Source organism: Ricinus communis, chromosome 3 (assembly GCF_019578655.1).
Source record: "Ricinus communis isolate WT05 ecotype wild-type chromosome 3, ASM1957865v1, whole genome shotgun sequence".
NCBI lineage: Eukaryota > Viridiplantae > Streptophyta > Magnoliopsida > Malpighiales > Euphorbiaceae > Ricinus > Ricinus communis.
Genome location: NC_063258.1, coordinates 29,656,537 through 29,679,849, shown reverse-complemented (window position 1 = coordinate 29,679,849; position 23,313 = coordinate 29,656,537). Strand labels below are relative to the sequence as shown.

Sequence of the window (23,313 nt, the reverse complement as noted above, 5' to 3'; positions counted from 1 at the left end):
ATGACTGAACCAGTGCAACAAACTTGATCGCAATCCACATTCACCAACTTTCCCCTTAAATTCATACCTATTTACTCCACTACTAATACACTATCATTAACTATTTTCTAAAAAACAAACCCCTAATAACCATAATTATAAAAATCCAAAGAAATCACTTGCTCAAAGTAATATCATTTTGCTCTTTCAAGCACTTTTATTTAAAACTTTCACCTAAATACTAATTTAATCTTCAAAGTGGTTCTCCAAATATACTATTTGAATTGTTCTTACTTTTATATTTATAGGTAATTGGAAGTAGCTCGCCTGTTTACACATTATAATTGTCTTCATTTGTATTAATTATTATTTTTCTTATTCAAATTAAAGACTTTAAAATAGATTATTGAACTAATTTTTTCCAACATGAAAGTGGAGAAGTGGGGTTCAATTAAAACCAGTCTAATATCCTTGACAGTTGCTTACTTTAGTTGAATTATGTCGGAAAAATAATTAATTTTTGTCACATGGAATAATCGCATTTTTTTTTTAAAAAAGAAAAAAAAAGGGAAAAAAGTTCAAATTTAACGTATATACTGTCCGGACAGCACCTAAAAGTCAGAGCAACACAAATCGTAGTAATATATTCGAGGGCCGACTGCCGATTGGGCCACATCTCTTCCACATAATTCAACCGGCCCATGCATTAATTTCAAAGATTTTCATACGTTAGCTCCTGTTATAGTTTGAATTTTGAATTTTGAATTTTGAATTTGAGTAATATATATAATCTGCATAATTTATTATTATCTATTGACGATTGTATATTTTTTCATAAAAAATATTTTAAGAGATTTGTTTCCGGTATTTGTAATGCATAATATATTATTAAGTATTACTTTAGTTATTAAATTATATGATAATAAAAGATTAAATAATAAAGATTTGGTATTGTTTATTCATAATTATATCCCTTTTCTCTTCTTACAATCATTTTTTTTTCATATTTCATAAGTAATATTGAAGATAAATCTTAATTTATAATAAATTCATATTGCAAATAAGAAAATTAATTTATTTTTAGTCAATACTCGATTGATCTACAAGCTAACTTGAAGATTCCCAACCATTTTAACTAAAAAGCATACTTAATAATAAACAAATGAATATATAAATAAAAACTAGTTACTTGTTATTTTGAATTGTAGACTAAATAAAATAAAATAAAATATTATTATCGTTTGATAATATAAATGATTAATAGATTTTTAATAAAAATATATTAAAATACAATTAAAATCTCCAGAGTTTGAATATTTTAGAATTACAAGTAACATTCAGAGAAGGTATTTACTGCTACAAGGCAAGAAATTAAAAATGCACCAGCCAAATAGAGGAACACAAGAATTTCAAATTTGTTATGCAAGTGTGCGTGTGTCAACCCCACACTACAAAGTCCAAAATTGCAAATAAATTCAAAAAAATTTGAAAGCTTAAACGCAGCGCAACTTTAGCCACGCACATGACACAACGCAACACAAGCAATTGCACTTTCCTCGCAAACGCTCAAGTAGAGGTATCGTCACTGTAACCTTTTGCAATTTAGCGACGCATTGTAATAGCGACAAATCAACCAAAAGCTTAAACTTAAAGCCAAAAGAAAAGGCAAAAACCGAAAAACCGCTCTCTTCTCCTACACACGCACTAGTAGCACTGTGCGAGAGAGGGTGACGTGTCGATTACGGTACGAAAATACCCTCACATTTCGCCATTTTTGACTCTCTCTCTACCTACACCTGTTAGGGCGGGAACACAAATTTTTTCACTGGGAACATGCCCGTAAGGCCGTGACTCTCTCTCTCTCTCTCTCTCTCGTCCTTTTTAGGGTTTTCCCTTTCAATATTTCAAAATCGCACACTTCCTGTTTCGAAAGTATCTTTTTTCTAGGGTTTGTTTCTTTTAGCTCTGTTTGTTCTCGACATAACAGGAACCGAAGATGAATAATCTGCGTAAGGGCTCAAAAGTTTGGGTCGAAGATAAGAATTTCGCATGGGTTGCAGCTGAGGTTACCGATTTTATCGGTAAACAAGTTCAAGTCATTACTGCTTCTTCTCGCAAGAAGGTGAAATTTATACGTTCTGGTGTTTTTGAGGAATATCAGTGATTTTTGGCTTATTTTCTTGGTTAATTTCTGTTCTTTTCTTCTTTTCTTTAGGTTTTGGCTTATCCTGATAAGCTATTTCTTAGAGATGATGATGAAGAGGATCATGGAGGAGTCGATGATATGACTAAATTAACATATTTGCATGAACCTGGAGTGCTTTTCAATCTTGAAAGAAGATATGCTCTTAATGATATTTATGTGAGTTTAACTGACAAATGTACTTTTATTTTTGTTTAGTTAAAATAAATTGTGTGCTAGTTAGTATAATTGACAAGTGTTGATTTTTGTTTAGTTGGAAGTTTTTTTTTTCGATTATGGTGAATTGTTACGTTAGTTATTGGTTTTACGACTTTGTTGGTAGTGGCTGTTTCTAAGTAATTAAGGGCAATGTCGGAGGGATTTGATAGTAAAATCTCTATAATATGGGGACTTGTGGATTTTAATTAGCTCATATAAGCTCTTTGAAGTTAATTATCCTTTATTGGTTTTCCTGCTTGCGGACCTGTTTAAAGTTATTTTTGTGTGAGAGGTCCACTGTTCATTCTCTGAGCTGTCATCTGACGAGCTAAGTTGTGCACTTTTAGTGTGCATTTAATGTTATGTGGTAAATAAATGCTTGCGTTGTCATGAAAATGTGGAAAATTACAAAGCTCAGCGTAGATTTAAATGATTTTCTTGCCAAATTAATTAAACTAGACACTCCTCTTTTGTAGTCTATGCTATTTGGTCATTCTATTGACTTCATGTTGAAAAACAGAGCTTAGAATATTTTTCGGATGATGCAATTGCATTTATGTGATTTTTTTCTTTTTTGTTGTTGATAGACCTATACAGGAAGCATTTTGATAGCTGTTAATCCGTTCACCAAGCTTCCTCATCTTTACAATGTGCATATGATGGAGCAATATAAAGGAGCACCATTTGGTGAGCTAAGCCCACATGTTTTTGCTGTGGCAGATGCATCATATAGGTAGGTCATGTTGAAGAACTTTATACGGAAATTGATTTGAGTAGGTAAAAATGAAGATTGATGTGTGATACGTATCGCTGCTATGTAGATTGATCTAGTTAGCTTCTGTTTGGTTTTAACTCCAGAGCGATGATGAGTGAAGGCAGAAGCCAGTCTATATTGGTCAGTGGAGAAAGTGGAGCTGGGAAAACTGAGACGACAAAATTGATTATGCAGTATCTGACTTATGTTGGGGGTCGAGCTGCTGATGATGACAGAACAGTTGAGCAGCAAGTTCTTGAAGTAAGACTTAAGACTTCTTTTTTTCACTAAAATTTAACCCAATTGTGCTAGGCTGCTAGCATCCTGTTTGGACACAAGAGGTAGATACAGCAAAGTAAAGTCTAGTGTCCAGTCAAAGCTACTATTAACTTTTGTACTTTTTAGTTGATGCCACAATGTGTGTGTATATATCTATAAGTTTAGTCTTCATATTATTCGTGTCAATTATTTTCTCAAAATTGAATTCCCCTACAGCAAGAGAAGCATTTTTAGGTTCTTAACTAAGCATTGGATACTGAAGGATCATGGATGTTGTGATTTTCTTGGGATAACTTACTTTGTTTTTGGGCTTCCATATAATTTTTCTATTGATGATGCAGTTGGGAAAGTATCATGTCATGTATATACATTTTAGAAATTTGTCATGCACATGTTTCCTATAGAAAACTTGCTGATCTTTAGTTTTTGCATAATTCAGTCAAATCCATTATTGGAAGCATTTGGTAACGCAAGGACTGTTAGGAATGACAACTCAAGGTGGGTTATATTTTGTTTCCAAAATGTTAATTGATTTCCTTTTCTAGTTCAGCTTGAAATTGCTTGTCTCTCTTTTCTTTTTCTTATTTTCTCTAATCTCATAGTTTTTCTCTTTTCAAGTGTATTCAGTAAGTCATTCTCAAAATCTAGACTGCAAACTTTGCTAAGAAAACATTAATGCAGTAAAGTTTTTTTTTTTTTTTTTTTATTTCTTATGTTTTTAATGAATGAGCGAGAAAAATTGGAGGCTATTGAAACCCCATTGAGAATGGGCATATGAGGCTGAGGTACAATAGGGAATATTGAACATGTTGAGGATTAAGATAGTATGTCGCTTGTATTGTAAGAAGAGATGTTCGATAATTTCCTGTGTTCTAGGATCTTAGTATGTTTATTAAGATTGTTATCTCAGTCACATTCTCTATTGCATGGTTTTTGTAATGTGGTTTTGTGTTATTATTTTATCATGTTAACTTCGTTCATTCTTGCCTCTTAAGCTTTGTCATGGCAGCCCTTTTGGGAAGCTTGTTGAGATCTATAAAAATCTTGTGACTTCAGCGAGTCTTCCATCTGATGTGGTTCTTTCTTTCCTAATTCTTCTGTCTTTTTGTGGCAGTCGTTTTGGGAAGTTTGTTGAGATTCAGTTTGATGCACATGGTCGGATATCTGGTGCTGCTATTAGAACCTACCTTTTGGAACGATCTCGAGTGGTTCAGATTACTGATCCTGAAAGGAACTACCATTGCTTTTATCAATTGTGTGCATCTGGGAGGGTAATATCTTGCTTTGTCTTCCCCCTCATTCTCTCTCTCTCTCTCTCTCTCTCTCTCTCTCTCTCTCCTCACCCTTGCTTTCCTTGCATGTTACTTAGCGCTCTACATATTTGCTCTTAATGGTTACAATTTATAAGTTGAGTGCCTTCATGTGGCAGTAGTGTACATATCTTATCTATTAAGAATTTTCTAGCTAATGGATGTTGTGTTCGGGCTTTCTTCATGCATCCAGGATGCAGAGAATTACAAATTGGATCATCCAAGCCACTTTCATTACTTAAATCAGAGTAAGATATATGAATTAGAAGGAGTTAGTAACGCGGAGGAGTACATAAAGACGAGGAGGGCGATGGATATCGTTGGTATCAGTCATGAAAATCAGGTTCATGAGCATTATACAACGGATTAGTACTTTTGATTGCTTCAGCCTTCCCTTTGGTTGTTATCTTTATTGGTTCTTCTCTTTCTAATTTTGTGCTACTACCCTATCAGGAAGCTATATTTCGTACCTTGGCTGCAATTCTTCATCTTGGAAATATTGAATTTTCTCCGGGCAAAGAACATGATTCTTCAACTGTAAAGGATCAGAGATCTAGCTTTCATTTGCAGATGGCAGCTGCTCTTTTCATGTAGGTGATTATATTTTATACCTTGGACAGTATGTCTTAGAATGAACAGTTGACCAAATAATGAATTTGAGTTTAGTTCCTTTGTTATCTATCATTTTTCATATAAGAATTTGTTAAATTATTCATAAATTTTTCCTATATTAGTGCAAATGGAAATCCAAGCACTAAAACTGTAAAGTTGTTCTGGTAGTGTATGAAAGAGAAAAATTAGTTAAATCATTCTTGACAGATTATGCTCAATATTCCTTCTCTGGACTTCTATTGTATATGTACTTGATACATAGAGCTTAAGTACGAATTACATCAGTGGATGCAACTGTTACATTCTTATCACTTCATTTGTAAGTCCATCCAACATAGATGAAACAAATTGAGCAGGAAATTAAACTGTTTAATAGTTAGAGCATGTTTCATTAATGCAAATTGAACGTTTGCCTTTATAAAAATATTGCCTTCATCAGTGTAAGGGTTCCCATAGTTTAGGAACTGAATTACTTCTTTCAACAGGTGTGATGTCAACCTCTTGCTGGCAACATTATGTACTCGAACAATTCAAACCCGTGAAGGAAATATTGTAAAATATCTTGACTGCAATGCTGCTGTTGCTAGTAGGGATGCATTGGCAAAGACAGTTTATGCTAAGCTATTTGATTGGTATGCTATTGTCACTTTGGATGGACTTTTCGTTTTGTTTTATGTGGAGTTCTTGTAACAATCTAAGTTTGTTTGGTTCAATGTTTCTTGTAGGCTTGTTGATAAAATTAATAGGTCTGTTGGGCAAGATCCAATGTCCCAGATACAAATTGGAGTGTTGGACATTTATGGCTTTGAATGTTTTAAACATAATAGGTAATATACAAGATCTTGTTTGAATTTTGCTAAACCATGTTAGGTACGATGTCATTAGAAAAATAATTTATTAAGCTTGCTGTAGTGTTCTGAACACAGATGATGTTTAGAAGAAGTTCATCTTCATCATTCTTAAACTATATAGCTTAACTGTTTCAACTGAATTTGTCTTTTTGAACTTGTACATATATGTATAATGTTTCTTCTACCATTCTCTTCTGCGAGCCTTCTTTTTAGGATGCATCCCAACCCTGATGATCTTTTTTTTTTTTTTTTTTAATTTTAATTTTATAAATCCTAAGAGACGTGTCTCTTCTGTCTTTCTAAATACAAATGTTTAGTTTTTATAGTTTGTGTTCTGCATCTTTACTGTTCCATTATTGCACTTGAGAGGCATTTTCTTCTGCACTCCAATTTTTCTTTACCCTACTACTTTTGGAACCAGTTCTGATCTTTGTCTGTTACCATGCTCCACCTGTCAAGTGGTTAATGTTTTATGTTCCACAGTTTTGAGCAGTTCTGCATTAATTTTGCAAATGAGAAACTTCAGCAACACTTTAATGAGGTATGTCTGTCATTAAAGATGAGATGACATTTATTGCAACTTGTTTTCTAACCTAACTCAGTGTTGATTATTCATTTCAGCATGTGTTCAAGATGGAACAGGAGGAGTACAGAAAAGAAGAAATTAATTGGAGCTACATTGATTTTATCGACAACCAGGATGTCTTGGATTTAATTGAGAAGGTTCCCATCTGTTCCCTCTTTCAAGTAGTTGATTCACATGTTCAGGAAAGAGATCGCAGCATATAGCATTTGATTTGGTGACGTCCAATTATAACTTTACATGGACCACTTATTTTCGTTTGATTGGAAAACCTTTTTTTGTCATTGTCTTTAATGTTACATCTTTTCCTTGTTTCTACATATGGCATCGATTTCTATTGCTGTTAGGCCTTATGTCAGCTTGCGGTTGTTTGCAGAAACCTATCGGGATAATTGCTCTCTTGGATGAAGCTTGGTACAGTTTGAGTTCTTCCTAGTAACTTGGTGCGTTTGCTTTATAGAATTGCTTAAGAGCAGCTTATCCTTATCCTGATTTTCACATCTATGCAGCATGTTCCCTAAATCAACAAATGAAACATTTTCAACCAAGCTATTCCAGAATCTCGGCACTCACCCAAGGCTGGAAAAGACGAAATTTTCTGAAACAGATTTTACAGTTTCTCATTATGCTGGCAAGGCCTGTCACATGCCACCACATTACCGGAAAAGCTATTGTATTGTAATCCAAGGAAGATCCTTATGATTAACTTGTTCATTTTTTTCTTCAGGTTGTCTATCAAACAGAGACTTTTTTGGATAAAAATCGTGATTACATAGTGGTAGAACACTGCAATCTGTTGTCTTCTTCCAAATGTTGCTTTGTTGCTGGTCTTTTCCCTTCACCTCCAGAAGAATCTTCACGATCATCATATAAGTTCTCTTCTGTGTCCTCCAGATTTAAGGTACAAGTTCTCTTCATTTTGCTTCATCCTCTTTGCAGTAAATTGGTTGGTGACAGCACTTTCAGTTGGATGTTAATACATATAGTTTGCAGTCGTTAACTGACTAATGCTTACACTGTCATCATTTTTTTTTCTTTGTAGCAACAACTTCAAGCACTTATGGAAACCCTTAACTCAACTCAGCCTCATTATATACGTTGTGTGAAGCCAAACTCTTTAAATCGACCTCAGAAATTTGAGAATAAGAGCATATTGCACCAACTACGCTGTGGGGTTAGTTGTACCAGAATTTAGTTATTCAGCTTGTTTGGCATTGGTGTCTTATTTTTGTTTCTATTCAGCATTGTTTCCTTTTATTTTTTTGTTATCTTTTGTTTTAGCACTTGCACTTGTTTGTGACTGGTTGCCCATGCTTGTTGGCAAACAAAAGGCTCGAAGTTGTGTTGCTACTTTTTCTTAATTTGTCCCTTCTTTATCCGTCAAACTATGGCATTCATGCGTTTGGTTTTCATTGTCATTGTAGTAAAATATTTCTTGTTTTCATGTGATTGTCATTAACTTAAGACATTGCCTAGATTGGAGGGGTGTGTATAGCCCAGACTTGCATCGGTGTTTTAGGTGCATGATCAAGTCAATGCAACTTATTTATGTAGCATAAGGATTACTATGCATTCACATGTGAATGGTCAAATGTAAGACGTGTGGTCTATGACAAGTTTAAGCATAGCCCTCATTTAATACATTACCTAGTCATGCAAATATGGCAATGGGATTTTCTAAAGCATAATTATTCTTCTATTTGTTTTCAAATTTTAAATATAAATTTTTCTCAGTCTTGTATAAATGAGCTTCACATTTTTCTCTTTCTTCAATTTTCTATTTCTTATCCATCTAGAATTCGAATCTTGGTGTTTGCTAGGATCAAATACGCTATAAATTTGGAATTTCTTACACAGTAAAATTTAAGGATTTGGAAGGAGAAAGGATTGTGGTATTGCACTACTTTGTGGTGATTTGGTGTAACTATAATACTTAGATTTTCCTATGCATTATTATGGAATTCAAGTGTCTTTTAAAGTTAGTTATATGGTTCCAATTTTGCACCATTAACAGTGTAATTTGATTGAAGGATTCTTAAAATTAATCAATAAAGTTACACCCATATATATATACACTATATACAATCCTAATTATTTAAGGACTCCTAATTAAACTAATCTTCTAATTGCTATACACAATCCTATTTCATATACAACATTTATAGTATTCCCCTTTCAAGTTGGAGCATAGATATTAATCATGCCCAACTTGTTATAGAAATAATCAACCCGAGTCCCATTAAGAGCCTTCGTGAAGATATCTCCCAGTTGCTCTCCTGACTTCATATGACCCGTAGAAATCAAACCTTGCTGAATCTTTTCATGAACGAAATGGCAGTCAATCTCGATATGCTTAGTTCGTTCATGAAATACAGGATTAGATGAAATGTGAAGAGCAGCTTGGTTGTCACACCACAACTTTGCCGGTACTTAAGTTTTAAGACCTACTTCAGACAAAAGTTGATATATCCATATTATTTCACACACAGACTTGGCCATTGCTGATTCTGCACTTGAACATGAGACAACATTTTACTTCTTACTTTATCACAAAACCAAATTCCCTCCAACAAATATACAACAACGCGAAGTAGACCTTTAATCATCCTTGGATTCTGCCCATTCAGCATTTGAAAAAACTCAATTCTAGTATGATTATGGTTACTATTCAATATTTCTTGCCCATGTGTTCTTTTTTAAGTAGCACAAAATTTGTTCGACAACTGTCCAATGATTAATTGTTGGAGAGGACATGTACTGACTCACCACTGTAATTGAATACGCAATATTTGGACGTGTCACAGTTAGATAACTCAGCTTTCCAACCGATCTCCTATATCTCTCAAATCTTTAAATAATTCACCATCTTTTGTGAGCTGCAAGTTAGGAAACATTGGTGTATTGCATGGCTTAGTTCCCAACTTTCCCATCTCAGACAACAAGTCGAGTACACATTTCCTATGAGATAAAAGTATACCCTTCTTCCTTCTTGTTACCTCAATTCCCAAGAAGTATTTCAACACTCCCAAGTCTTTAGTATGAAACTGAGTGTGGAGAAAAGATTTAAGGGATGAAATCCCTATAATATCACTTTCAGTAATGACAATATCATCCGCATACACAGCTAACAAAATGATATAAGTAGTAGAATGTTTGAAGAAAACAGAATGATCCGACTTACTTTTCTTCATGCCAAACTTTTCAAACCAAGCGCGAGGACTCTGCTTTAAGCCATATAGAGATTTATGAAGATAACAAACTTTTCCATACTCCCCCTGAGCAACAAAGCCAAATGGTTGCTCCATATAAACTTCCTTTTGAAGATCTCCATGGAGAAAAACATTCTTGATGTCTAACTGATGAAGAGGCCAATCATAAGTAGCCGCCATAGAAATGAACAACCTTAAGAGGTCAACTTAGCAACAGGAGAAAATGTATCAGAGTAATCTATCCCATAGGTATGGGCATATCCTTTAGCAATTAGACGAGCTTTCAATCTGGCAACGGATCCATCAGGATTTACTTTAACGACAAACACCCATTTACACCTAATAGCTTTCTTAGCTGCAGGCAAATTGACCAAGGTCTAAGTACCATTATTTTCTAAATCACTCATCTCCTCAATCATTGCCTTACGCCAACCAGGGTGAGAAAAAGCTTCTTTAACAGTCTCAGGGATATATATAGAATTAAGAGATGTAATAAAAGAACAAGAAGAGGACGACAAATGATTATAAGACACAAATGAAGACATTGGATAAGTGCATGTACGCTTACCTTTATGAAGAGCGATAGGAATATTATTGTTAGAGATTGGTAGTGATGGTGAAGGAACAAGATCCTCTAAGACTGAATCTGACGATGAAGGAGCTGGTTCAGGACATGGATTTGGAGGGGTTGATCGCCGAGAATAAACCTGTACTATAGGTGGCTTAGGTTTATCAGGAGCAAATGTAATTGAATAAATTAACAAATCTTCATCCTCCCCCTGACTTGAATGAGGAGTAGATGGAAAGAAAAGTGTATCTTCTAGAAAAGTAACATTAGTTGACACTAGATATCTGTTAAGAGAAGGACCATAAATTATAACCTTTTTGAACACGACAATATCCAAGAAAAACACACTTTAAAGATTTTGGATCTAGCTTGGTAACTGAGGACGAACATCTCGAACAAAGGCTTGACACCCAAATACTCTAGGCTTAACTGGAAACAGTGTTTTATTTGGGAACAAAACATGATAAGGAGTTTTACCTTGAAGGACAGCTGAAGACATACGGTTAATTAAGAAACATGCTGTGGAAACTGCATCAACCCAGAAAGCTTTAGGAACCTTCATTTGAAATAACAAAGTTCTTGCAGTTTCAAGGTGTATTTTTTCTTTCAGCAACCCCATTTTGAGATGGTGTATCTACACAAGAAGTTTGATGAACAATGCCATGGTGAAGCATGTGAGTTTGAAAGGATTCTGACAAGTACTCCTTAGCATTGTCACTTCTTAATACTTCTACAGAAACCTTAAATTGAGTTTTAACTTCAGCACAAGAAGTAGAAAAATAAGAAAACACCTCCAAATGATTTTTCATTAAATATAACCATGTCATACGAGAGTAATCATCAATAAAAGTAATAAAATACTTATGTCCAGTTTTGGACTCAACTGGACACGAACCCCAAACATCTGAATGGACTAACTCAAAAGGAGCACTAGCTCGTTTATTTACTATAGGACTTGAACTAAGACGATGGTGTTTTGCCAATTGACAAGACTCACAATTTAATGAAGGCAAACTTTGAAACTGAGGACAAAGTTGTTTTAACACATGGAGAGAAGGGTGACCCAACCTACAATGTGCTTCAAAAGGGGTTATAACTCCAGAACAGGCTATAGATCTTGGAATTTGTGTATTCGGGATGTAGAGACCTCCAGAATCATGTCCTTAACCAATAATTTTTTTCGTCATAAGATCCTGAAAGAAACAATGGTTAGGAAAAAATGAGATACAATAGTTAAGACTATGAGTGAGTTTGCTGATAAAAATTAAGTTAAATGATAACTGTGGTAAACTAAGAACAGATGACAAAGAAAGTGACGGTGTTGGGTTAATCATCCCTAGACCCAATAATATAAGATGTTGACCCATCTGCTAAAGTAATTGTAGAGCTAGATTTATACGACTGAAAGGTAGCAAATAGTTCTGAATTACCTGTCATATGATCTGTAGCACTAGAATCAATGACCCATTTCAAAGAGGAGGAAACAAGACATGTATTGGGTTTACCTGACTTGATAATGGCAGTAACAGGAGGAGATTGACTTTTCAATGATTCTTGGTATTGGGCAAATGTTGCATATTCATCTGCAGATATCATCACAGGCTTCTCAGAGGTATCTATGGTGGATGCAATATGGGCATATTGAGTTTTCTTATTCTACAACCTCCTACAATTCTTCTTCATATGTCTCTAGCTTATGACAGTAGTGACACACTATTTCCCCTTACTCTTGTCCATGAGTATTGGTATTCTTGTCATAGTTGGTAGATCCCATTCCTTTACCATTCCCACTCTTATATTGTTGTCTTCCTGATTCAGATATAATATTACGACTAACAAGAACACTACTAGGCTTAACAGGCGAAACACTTTCTGTACAAAGAACTTTACTAAAAGCATCTTGTAGAGGAGAAATATTTGCACTAGAAAGGATTTTTAATTTAGCAGTCCCAAATTCAAAAGGGAGGTCAGCTAAAAAACTCTCAGGATCTTTGGCGATGAAACTTCAGGTGAATGGCGGTCGGTGGCCGTCGGTTCCTCTGACGCAGGCGGTGAGAATAACAGACCACTAGAGGAAGGGGACCCAAGAAGCCCTAGCTCGGTGACCCAAAAATACAATGTTGGCTGCTTCGTTAGGCAGCAAGAGAGAAAGAAAAAATTCCAGAATTCTTTCACAACTGTGATACTTAGAAGATTAATTAATCAATAAAGTTACACCCATATATATATACACTATATACAATCCTAATTACTTAAGGACTCCTAATTAATCTAATCTTCTAATTGCTATACATAATCCTATTTCATATACACAACATTTATAACAGGAAGCTTCATGTTTGCTGCATTTAGTGGTATTCAGCACTATGGATTTTTTTTTCTCATTTTATTTATGTTGGTTTAAGATATTAAGCTTTATCATCCTTGTTGTAAAATGTTTTCTTTCCTTCTGTTAGAATATGCTCAAAGGGAATTATTCTCAATACACAAAACAGGCAGATGGGGTAACTTTCTAATCTGGTGCAGGGTGTTTTGGAGGCTGTTAGGATAAGTCTTGCTGGTTATCCCACTCGAAGAACATATTCAGAATTTGTGGATCGTTTTGGATTATTAACTCCTGAATATTTGGATGGAAGGTGGGGTACTTAAGAGTGAAAACTCATATCTGGAAAATCTTCCAATTATTCTAACGGATCTGTCCTTTGTGTCTGTACCATATCACCTCTTCAATCTTAATTTCTATGATAGTTTTATTTATCATCTTATGTTCTTCTGCATTAATACCATCATGATAATACTAGATATAGATTCCTAGTGCTTCTGTCTTTTAGCTTGGCTTCTCAATGCTTGATTTGTTATTTCTCTTCCCTTTTATCTATATATTTTTATTAGCAGCTTAGTGAGTTTATTTTATAGTCCTCCCTTGCTGAGAATTTCTTCTTTGTGTTTTTTATGTTTAAATTTGCACAGTAGTAATTATGATGAAAAAGCTTGGACAGAGAAAATTCTGCAAGAGTTAAAGCTTGAGAATTTTCAGGTTTTCTTCTTTAAGGATTTGAGCACTTAAGCTTTTAATCTTATCATTGATCTTATTTTGCTGTCATTAAGTTGTGCTGATTTTCTGTTGTCTTATCTTGTTCGTAGTTGGGTAGGACCAAAGTGTTTCTCAGGGCTGGTCAGATTGGTGTTTTAGATTCACGTCGGGCTGAGGTTCTGGACGATGCTGCAAAGCGCATCCAACGTCAACTGCGGACATTTATTGCTAAGAAGAACTTTATCTCAGCAAGGACTGCTGCTATTTCAGTTCAAGCATATTGCAGAGGTTCGCATCTTGTAGTTGGCCCTGACCTAGTCTTATATTTGCCCTGAGTTGTTAAAATCAACATATGGTCTCTGAAATTCTTGTCTCCTCCATGTTAATTGTGCAAAAGCTTGCAAATATAATTCCTGCTATCCTGATTCATACAGCTTAAAATGCTGAAAGAGTTGCTAAAAACCCCATTATTGTGCTTTATCTTATAATTAGATTTGTATATGGTTTTGAAGCTTTATAAACTTTTGTGATTATTACCATTGTGATGAATATTTTTCCTCAATTATTTTATTTTTTGATTGGATGTGCAGTCCTCTTTTTCTCCATCAATTTTCATTATGTACAGCTCTTTATCATTGTTATATATGCAGGATGCCTTGCTCGGAAGATGTATGCTGAAAAACAGGAAACAGCAGCTTCTGTTTCAATTCAAAAATATATTCGCAAATGGTTACTGAGGCGTGCTTATTCCAAATTGCTATCAGCAGCTATTGTTGTACAGTCAAATATCCGTGGTTTCTTGACTCGCCAAAGATTTTTAAATGGGAAGAGGCACAGAGCTGCCACTACAATTCAGGTAAATCTACAGGGTGGGACGGCATTCGTCATTTAAAATTTGGAACTATAGGATTTTGATGCTTGCAGAATGCACACAATTTTAAATTTAAGTTTCTTCCTTATGGAGCAGGAAATTATTTTTTGCATGACAATTTTTCTGCATTAGTTTCCCCTCTAATATGTAACTGAAAAATTTCTAGGCTCGATGGAGATTGTGCAAGTTCCGCTCAGCCGTCCGACGACATCAGACTTCAATCGTAGCTTTACAGTGTCGCTGGAGACAAAAGCTGGCAAAAAGAGAATTTCGAAGGCTTAAACAAGTGGGTGAAATGATATTTTTACATTTCTAGTCTAATGTGTCTTGACACTTTTGCCTAAAAGTGGCTAACAACAACACCTCATGATTCATTTGCTTTTACAGGAGGCTAATGAAACTGGTGCCTTGCGTTTAGCTAAGAATAAACTTGAGAAGCAGTTAGAGGATCTTGCATGGAGATTGAATCTAGAAAAGAGATTGCGGGTATTTATGCCTTCGACATTTTACTTATCAAGTTATCTTAATTTTAATACTTTTTTTTTTTGCTTCTAATTGACCCTAAAAAATTTTTAATTAGTTAGCTTTATTTCTTAGCATTGATTTTCGTTGCATTTGTCTTGACTTCATGTTCATGGAATCTCTTTTCAGTTGTGTTTTCTCTTCTTTTTAACATTTCTTGTTTGGCTTTATGTACCCGGAATTCAGATTTCTAATGAAGAGGCTAAGTCAATTGAAATTTCCGAGCTTCAAAAGTCATTGGAATCTTTGAGTCTTGAGCTAGATGCAGCTAAGTTGGCTACAATTAATGAGTTCAACAAGAATGCAATGTTGCTAAATCGACTAGAACTATCGATGAAGGAAAAATCAGCTTTGGAGAGAGAGCTCATTGCCATAGCTGAGTTGAGAAAGGAAAATGCTTTTCTAAAGGTGATTCACATGGAATTGATTGGTAGAATTGAATTTCAAGTATTTCTGTTCTGAATGTGGCTTAATGTCTATTCTTGTTTCTTTGTTCTGTTATGTTATTCCTGTGCAGCTTTTTGTAAAAAATAGAAATTAGCCACATGTTTTAAACTGTTAACTTGAGTAGCAAGTCTCAAAGCTTGAATTAATGTTAAATGGAGGCTTATAATTGGATGTGAACTCCAGTGATATACATGTCTTAGAAGTTTTTCATCGAATGCTGTAAAAGTAATTGGATTAGCCATTGTTGAGTTCCCCCTTTGTCACTATCTCGCTCAGCATATCTGCTGGGAGCAGGAGCATATACAAGTCCCATATTCAGTTAAATCAGATCTAGTAATGCTCACTACTGAGGCGAAATGTCTGAGGCTATGTTTATTTGGAACTTGTAAGGACTGGAAATAGGAAAGAAATGAGTCTAGCCAATAGAATGGATTAGATACATTAGAAAAGATACCTTGTACCCACCTTCCCTTCAAAACTAACAGAGTCTAAAGAATTTGTTTGGGGGGAGAATAAATTTGTGATGCTGGATATGCAACACAATACATTTACTAGCAAGTACCAAGCTAATCTTATTTATTTGGCAACAATGGTATTTACGAATTTTTGTTCATTGCAACCTTGGAGTTTTGTATGTTTGTGCTTACCATTTCTGTTATGACATTAACATGTTACTCGTTTTTTTCTTTATTTTCTAAAATTAAACTAGATGAATGTAAATCTGAAAACTTATGAACGTGAACAGGATTAGCTTTCTTGTTATGACTTGTGACTTCAGGATTAATGTTGGATGCGACTTTTATGGTTTTTTATGGTTCTGGTTAATATTTTTTTATGCTTGATTGATTTTGATCAATTGAATGTTGGTCTCCATATGTTATAAATGCCTAGCATTCATTATCCTTTTGCTTTCTGATGTATCATACGTTTTGACTTCGTGAATTTTTTTTGCTTCATTCGGCAGGGTTCTTTGGATTCTTTGGAAAAGCAGAACTCAGCTTTGGAGCTTGAGCTTATCAAAGCTCAAAAGGATAGTAACGATACCATTGCGAAGTTCAAGGAAACTGAAGAGAAGTGTTCTCAGTTGCAACAGAATATGCAGAGGTACGCATAAGTTGATAGTTTCCTATGCAGCTATGCTACATTGTTAATCTCACCGTTCTATTTTAGCTTGAGTTTCATGTGAAGAGTTTTAAAAGCCCATGTTGGGCTGATCACTAATCAAACTCTTTACTAATTATAATTAGTCATTTATGAATTTTATTAGCTTAAAATTATGTTGTTGGCTTTTATCTCCTGATGTTTTCGTACATATTCTTCTTTGCATTTTAGTCTTGGGGAGAAAGTCTCACATCTTGAAGATGAGAATCACATCCTTCGACAAAAAGCATTGAGTGTATCTCCTAAGAGCAACCGTTCAAGTTTGGTTAAAGCATTCTCTGAAGTAAGTTGTTGCATGATTGTGTTGTTATTTACATATATATGTTTCCTGACTTTCGGCATAAAAACCATATGCATGTTGGCTTGGATTACTTGGGAATTACTAAATACTTGAGTAATTTAATGATTATGGTTTGAAATGTTTTATTTCTTTTTGAACTTAGCCACGGATATAGTTAATTTATGGTTTACCTGCTTTTGTTGTTATTGATGGACAGAAATACTCTGGTGTGCTCGCTCTTGCTCCATCTGACCGGAAGCCTGTATTTGTAAGATCTGGTTTTCATGAGTTTTTCTTACTGTAGATGACAGTCATAGTATGATATCTCAGGAATTGTTTTTGGTGCAGGAGTCTCCCACGCCTTCAAAACTTATACCTTTCTCACATGGTTTGTCAGAACCACGTCGACCAAAGTTAACAGCAGAAAGACACCAGGTTTGTTTTATTGTCTGTAATCCTTCTTTTTCAAGATTATCAAAAAGGTTGTGATCGTCATAATCATTTAAAGCAATATGATCACCAGTTCTAAATTGATAACCTGATCTTTTATCATTTTTGTACTGAAAAATTTTGCAACAAGCATTTTGATATTGTATTCTTTTGACATACAGGAGAATTATGAATTCCTCTCAAGGTGTATCAAGGAAGAAAGTGGGTTTATTAATGGCAAACCACTGGCAGCTTGTATCATATACAGATGTCTTCTTCACTGGCATGCTTTTGAATCTGAGCGGACAGTTATTTTTGACTATATAATTGAGGGAATAAATGAAGTTCTGAAGGCAAGTCAGGCACTTTAGTATAGCTTGCTGTTCATTGATGATGCTTTTGTTTGACAATCCAATTAAGTTTCCCTCTCCTTTTTTCTAAGTTTAACTGATATGTTGTTACACTCATCTAGGTTAAAAAAAATCCTCCTTAACTTTTCATTTTCTTTCTGAACTCACTGTTGTACTTATCAATGGCTAACAGAAATTTCAAATTTTAAACTTATCAATTATAATATTTGCACAGGGCAAATATTTTGGGACTTCATTTCTTGGAGAGAATAATGTGCCAATAAAGAATTTGACTACCTGATGTGTTTTCTCCCCAGCTATGATTGTTATAATTATGATTTGCAAGCTATTCCATTACATCTGTTTCAGGTTGGAGATGAGGCTGTTATTTTACCATATTGGCTGTCCAATGCCTCAGCACTTCTATGCCTCCTCCAGAGGAACTTACGATCAAATGGCTTTTTGAATGCTGCTAGTCAGTTTTCTACTCCTTCTTCATTACCAGGAAGGGTTATTCATGTGAGTTTTTTCATGAGATCTCAAAATTGCTATTTCTCTTCTTCTATTATTAGTATCATGTGTCAAATTTATTGTACTTCCTATATATGTGTGTAAAATACCAGAATACCAGAATTTTGCTTGCAACCTGAAAGAAGAAAACATTTCTTTTCCCATGACTTCACATTGTGAATAATAAATGCATACGATGTTGAAGTTCTGCATATGCATGCTAGAACAGTATTAAATTCATATCATATGCCTACCATTTATAGGTTCCCAATATTTAATAGGACAAAGAAAAAGAAAATACTATTGTAGTTAAACCAACAAATTATACTATTCCAGCTTGCGAAATGAGAGTTCTTTTGAGCAAATTTAAATGGTTAAGGTTCAGTGGCAGATAATTGAAGTTAGATGGTTTGTTAACCTTTTGTTCTGTAAGGCTGTTAACTACCCAGGACGTACTAATTCTGAGTGCAATTGCATAATCTACTCCCCTCTGTATCTAAAATCGAATTAACTCGCATAGTATATGGGAAAGAGTTCACAAGGGACAAGCGAACTTGCTATAACACCGAGCTTATGCACATTGCACATTGTTTATGTCTTTATATGAAACATTCAATTTATTGTCTACATGAGAAGGAACTCAGAGACCTTGATATTCCTTTTTATCAATCACAGAGAAACTTGGGATGGAGGTGGCGGGCAAAGATCTATAGTTAATGAACCAGATTTCAGTACTTTTATGTATTGCTAATTTAACATGTTCACTGCCAGGATATATGGATTTAGAGATCTCTGAGGTTATTTAATAAATATATTCTAAGTGATGTAGTGTTGGTTAACAGACAAACTCTCACTACTGTTTTTGCAGTCATTGGCTAGCTGAGTAGAATTAGTTCTAGTTGCAGCATCTTTTTCCCATTTGACCTTTGTTCTCTAACTTATAAACTTTTTTTTTTGAATTTACAAACTGAATGACTTCCCAGAGTCTGGCTGCATTTCATTTTTTTCCCAGGGTCTAAAATCTCCGTTCAAATATATTGGATATGAGGATGGTTTGTCACATGTCGAAGCTAGATATCCAGCAATACTATTTAAACAACAGTTAACGGCTTGTGTAGAGAAGATATTTGGTTTGATTAGAGACAATTTGAAGAAAGAGTTGTCACCGCTGTTGGGTTTATGCATTCAGGTGAGTTTTAGTCAAATGCAGCACGGTAGCCTTTTTGTGATCTATTTTATTGTCTTTCTTTTTCCTTTTTCGGATTCTTGTTCATGATTACAGAGAATATCTCAATGCATATAATGAAAACTGAAACCTTTTTCTTTTGATCTTTGGTGTGCTCTCAAATTTGGTACTTGTGGTTGCTTCTTAATTCCATCAATCACTCCTGAATAATTGATCTACAACTTGCAATGTTTCGAAGTTACTAAGCTTGATAGCTTACAGTTTGATGAAGAGAAGAAATTCACCCAGTCGCGACTCAGATACAACATAAATTTGAATGTCATGACAATGTCTTGTTGTCTTTGCCTTATGTTTTATGTGGCTGTTTCTTAAAGCTTAATAAGTATTGTGTATACTTGTACTCGCCTGGAACATTCTTCTTTTGTTCAGAATTGTGTCTTCAGTGTAACTGATGAGATGCATATTTGGTCAATCTATTAGGCACCAAAAGCTTTACGTTATGCTGGAAAATCATCTAGGTCTCCTGGTGGTGTTCCACAGCAAGCACCTAATAGTCAGTGGGAGAGCATCATCAAATTTTTGGATTCTTTCATAGGTCGTCTACGCGCAAATCATGTATGTGCTTATTTTATTCATTCATTAGTGTTCAGTCATTCAAATTGTATTAACTAGGTAGTCCTTTGTCCACAAATAAGAGTATGCATCCCGTCCACACTGGTTGCAAGTACATATACAGATGCATCCAGAGGGCACCAAAAACTTGTGAAAACATTGAATACCTATTTGTAGTCTTTTATAGTGTCTAGGATATTCTTAAGTGTCCTTGTATGAGAAAAATGTTGTTCACTTGCAATCTTTCTTTTCTTTTAGTTACTTATTTCAGAAATTGAACTTCTCTGGCATTATATTTTAACTTGCGCTCTTTGTGGACATCAATTGTGTGCTACTATGATGAAGATGATCCCTCGATGCAATTACATCTATATACCTGTTAGACTAGGTTATATGAACTCAGATGGCTCCTGTTCAAGAAATTTATAACTTGACCTTTCTCAACTAGCTTTAGAGACTATTTGCTTTAATTGATGCATATAAATGTGCATGCAGTGCCTAATGGGCTTCAGAGGGATTTATAAAATAGTCTTGTGTGCTAAGAAGGAATTTTTTTATCATTTGTGTATCTGATAGTGTATAAGTTTATTTTATTGTGGAAGAAAGAATATTGATAAGACATTTAGCAACCAACTTGCCCTCCATAAAACGAAAAGGCCAACTTTCATACCGAGTTGCAGTCTTCTGGGTCCGCTAGAATCTGGCTACCAAAAGTATTTGCGCTTCTAACATTCATTTATTGGCTACATGGACATCAGATCATTAACATTTATGCATCTCTTTTTCTAACATGAACGAAAGTTATGTGTTTAGGTACCATCATTTTTCATCCGTAAGCTTATCACCCAAGTTTTCTCTTTCATCAATATATCACTTTTTAACAGGTGAGTAAATCATATTTAACAATTTTGATATACATCACCTGACAATTATCTTATCTGTCTGCTGGTTAATTTAAATATTTTTCTCAGCCTTCTTCTACGACGTGAATGTTGCACATTTTCAAATGGGGAATATGTGAAATCTGGTTTAGCAGAACTTGAGAAATGGATAGTTGGTGCAACAGAAGAGGTAAATACATCATAATCTTGTGAAATATTTACTCTGAAAGTCATAGGTTGAACTCTATCTTGAAGTGGTGTCTTATGCAGTATGCAGGAACCTCATGGCACGAGCTAAAATATATTAGACAAGCTGTTGGGTTTCTGGTAATGATGAGCATACTTTTCTTAAATTGTATCTGGGAGCAATAAGTTATATTATTTTTTTTGCATGTTGCAATTGCTTAGGTGATACATCAGAAGAGAAAAAAGTCCCTTGAAGATATCATGCAGGATCTTTGTCCAGTATGATCTTTCTCACTCCATTACCCTTTTGAAATTTCTTTTTCTGGCATTGACTTGCAGGAGTTTACTTTACATTACCCCTTAACTTACTGGTATCACAATACTTATCCAGGCTTTGACTGTTCGACAAATATATCGAATAAGTACCATGTATTGGGATGATAAATATGGCACCCAGAGTGTCTCAAATGAGGCAAGTTGCAATTTCAGAATCTTCAGTTTTATTTTTTTCAAATGATGTTTTCCAGGTAGTTTACTGTGGTTTCATCCATAGGTGGTTGCTCAAATGAGAGAAATGTTGAGCAAGGACAATCAGAATTCGACATCCAATTCTTTCTTGTTGGATGATGATCTGAGGTGATTTCTCTAATGACATAAATGTTTCCTTCTATATCAAAATCGTTGGGCTGACCAGAGGGTGCTCAATCCCCTTGCTGTTAAAGCCTCTAGGATTTGTATTAGGGGCCTAGAACTAAAGGCAATATCTTGGGGGGAAGGGGCAGTGATTTACGGCCACTTGGTGGCAAGGTTGCTTTATTACCATCTCCATTCAGAACTGCAGTTTGTATGGGACATTATGCAAGTATCATGGTTAAGGGAATATATGGGTAGGAAGTCGCCTTTGCTGCTATGCATTTGGCAGATTGTGAAGAGTTATAACTGTCCTGTACTAGATTGATCATGTGCCTTTATACTGCAGCCACAGTAAGTTGATGTTCTTTTTGAAAATCTTTTGCATTAGCCAAGGTCCGAGATATATCAAGACAGTGTTTCGTGCATAACTTAGGTTATGAACTCATTTACTCATCATGGAAGAGATCCACTAGGATTTGGAATGAGTGCTGGAACTCTCTCTTCTAGTGCAACTTATGACTTCTTGAGTCTACTTTTTTGTATAGGGCTCTAAATGTTGTGTCTTGCCTTTTGTATTCTGTAGTTCATGATACAAGATGTCCTTTGATTGTATCAAAAGATAGCTACCAGGTCCCCTGTTTATTTTTACTGAATGCACGTCAGTCCTAAAAGTCTTGATTACTGCTTCCTTTTTGCAGCATTCCATTCTCAACCGAGGATATAGACATGGCAATTCCTGCAATAGATCCTTCAGATATTGAGCTTCCAAAGTTTTTATCAGAATATCCTCCTGCTCAGTTTTTGGTCTTGCATCAAAATTAAAAGGTCTGGTATCACCCTAAGAACTGCTGATTTAAGCTTGAAGTCTAGCTTATTCTAAGGGATAATGCCTCGATAAGTTTGGTATGCGAGAGTCAAGTTTCATTTGATGCTCAGTAGAAGAAACCTGTTAGCGGTGGCCATCAGAAAACTAGAAGATTGACTTGATAGTTCGTAAGCTGCACATTTGATAGTGGAATAGAGAGTCAGCGCCATACTGGGGTTTGGTATTGGCATTCCCTGCTAATTTATTTTGTAGGTTTAGCCAGCATTTCTCGATTGGTCATAGGTTATTGATGCTTCTACTTCTACGAAGCTTATTCTTTCTGTACATGTTCACTCTTTTTGAATTGCATATATGTTGTATTATGGTGATGTTTCACTATTTTGTGCTTTGTATATAAGGGCATACGTGTTCAATCCGATTGATATTGCGTTTGACATTTCTACTCAGGCCTCCTCTCTTTTGCTATCGAGTTTATTTAGAGGTTATAAACTGACGAGGAAGCCTCTTGATTTAACAGATAGCTTATCTACTGCCCATGCCAAATGATCACAAATTTGTGGCTCTTACCAAATCATAATTTAGCTAGCGCGTCTGGTATTTATGCTTATCTATGCATCAAATTGTTATTTTCTACATATGCCGCCCGTTATAACCTACGTTTGTATCTCGACCTAGTGGTACTCAGGTTCACGACTCGTAATTTGTAACACAATTAACAAAGAGCGAAAATCTCCGGAAATATTACTTGCTCCCAATCTCATTTCGTGATCACTTGTCCAAACCAAAAGGTCTTCAGTTTCAATAGAGTATGCCTAGGTTGGGATTGGGAATGCACACCC

At 35.0% G+C, this 23,313-nt stretch overlaps 1 protein-coding gene across 6 annotated transcripts; it reads left to right on the top strand.

Annotated features, from left to right (window-relative positions):
- The first annotated feature begins 1,486 nt into the window (after window positions 1-1,486).
- LOC8258593 (myosin-15) lies at window positions 1,487-22,916 on the top strand. Of its 6 annotated transcripts, none has more exons than XM_015717414.1 (39): window positions 1,487-1,555; window positions 1,967-2,101; window positions 2,195-2,341; window positions 2,968-3,113; window positions 3,239-3,395; window positions 3,853-3,911; window positions 4,528-4,684; window positions 4,917-5,066; window positions 5,177-5,313; window positions 5,821-5,967; window positions 6,061-6,162; window positions 6,670-6,727; window positions 6,808-6,909; window positions 7,146-7,183; window positions 7,279-7,405; window positions 7,497-7,670; window positions 7,812-7,943; window positions 13,073-13,182; window positions 13,520-13,583; window positions 13,691-13,868; window positions 14,231-14,436; window positions 14,618-14,737; window positions 14,839-14,937; window positions 15,160-15,381; window positions 16,385-16,524; window positions 16,753-16,864; window positions 17,079-17,129; window positions 17,210-17,296; window positions 17,473-17,643; window positions 18,010-18,159; window positions 19,163-19,339; window positions 19,817-19,951; window positions 20,762-20,832; window positions 20,920-21,019; window positions 21,100-21,156; window positions 21,238-21,294; window positions 21,407-21,487; window positions 21,569-21,651; window positions 22,347-22,916. In XM_015717414.1, the coding sequence occupies exons 1-39, from the start codon at window positions 1,502-1,504 to the stop codon at window positions 22,468-22,470; spliced, it is 4,617 nt and encodes a 1,538-aa protein (XP_015572900.1). In that variant the 5' UTR covers window positions 1,487-1,501; the 3' UTR covers window positions 22,471-22,916. The 6 variants fall into 6 exon arrangements, with proteins under 6 accessions (XP_015572900.1, XP_025012607.1, XP_015572899.1 ...); XM_025156839.1 differs by having other exon boundaries at window positions 13,517-13,583; window positions 17,213-17,296; XM_015717413.1 differs by having other exon boundaries at window positions 13,517-13,583.
- Window positions 22,917-23,313: the final 397 nt, after the last annotated feature.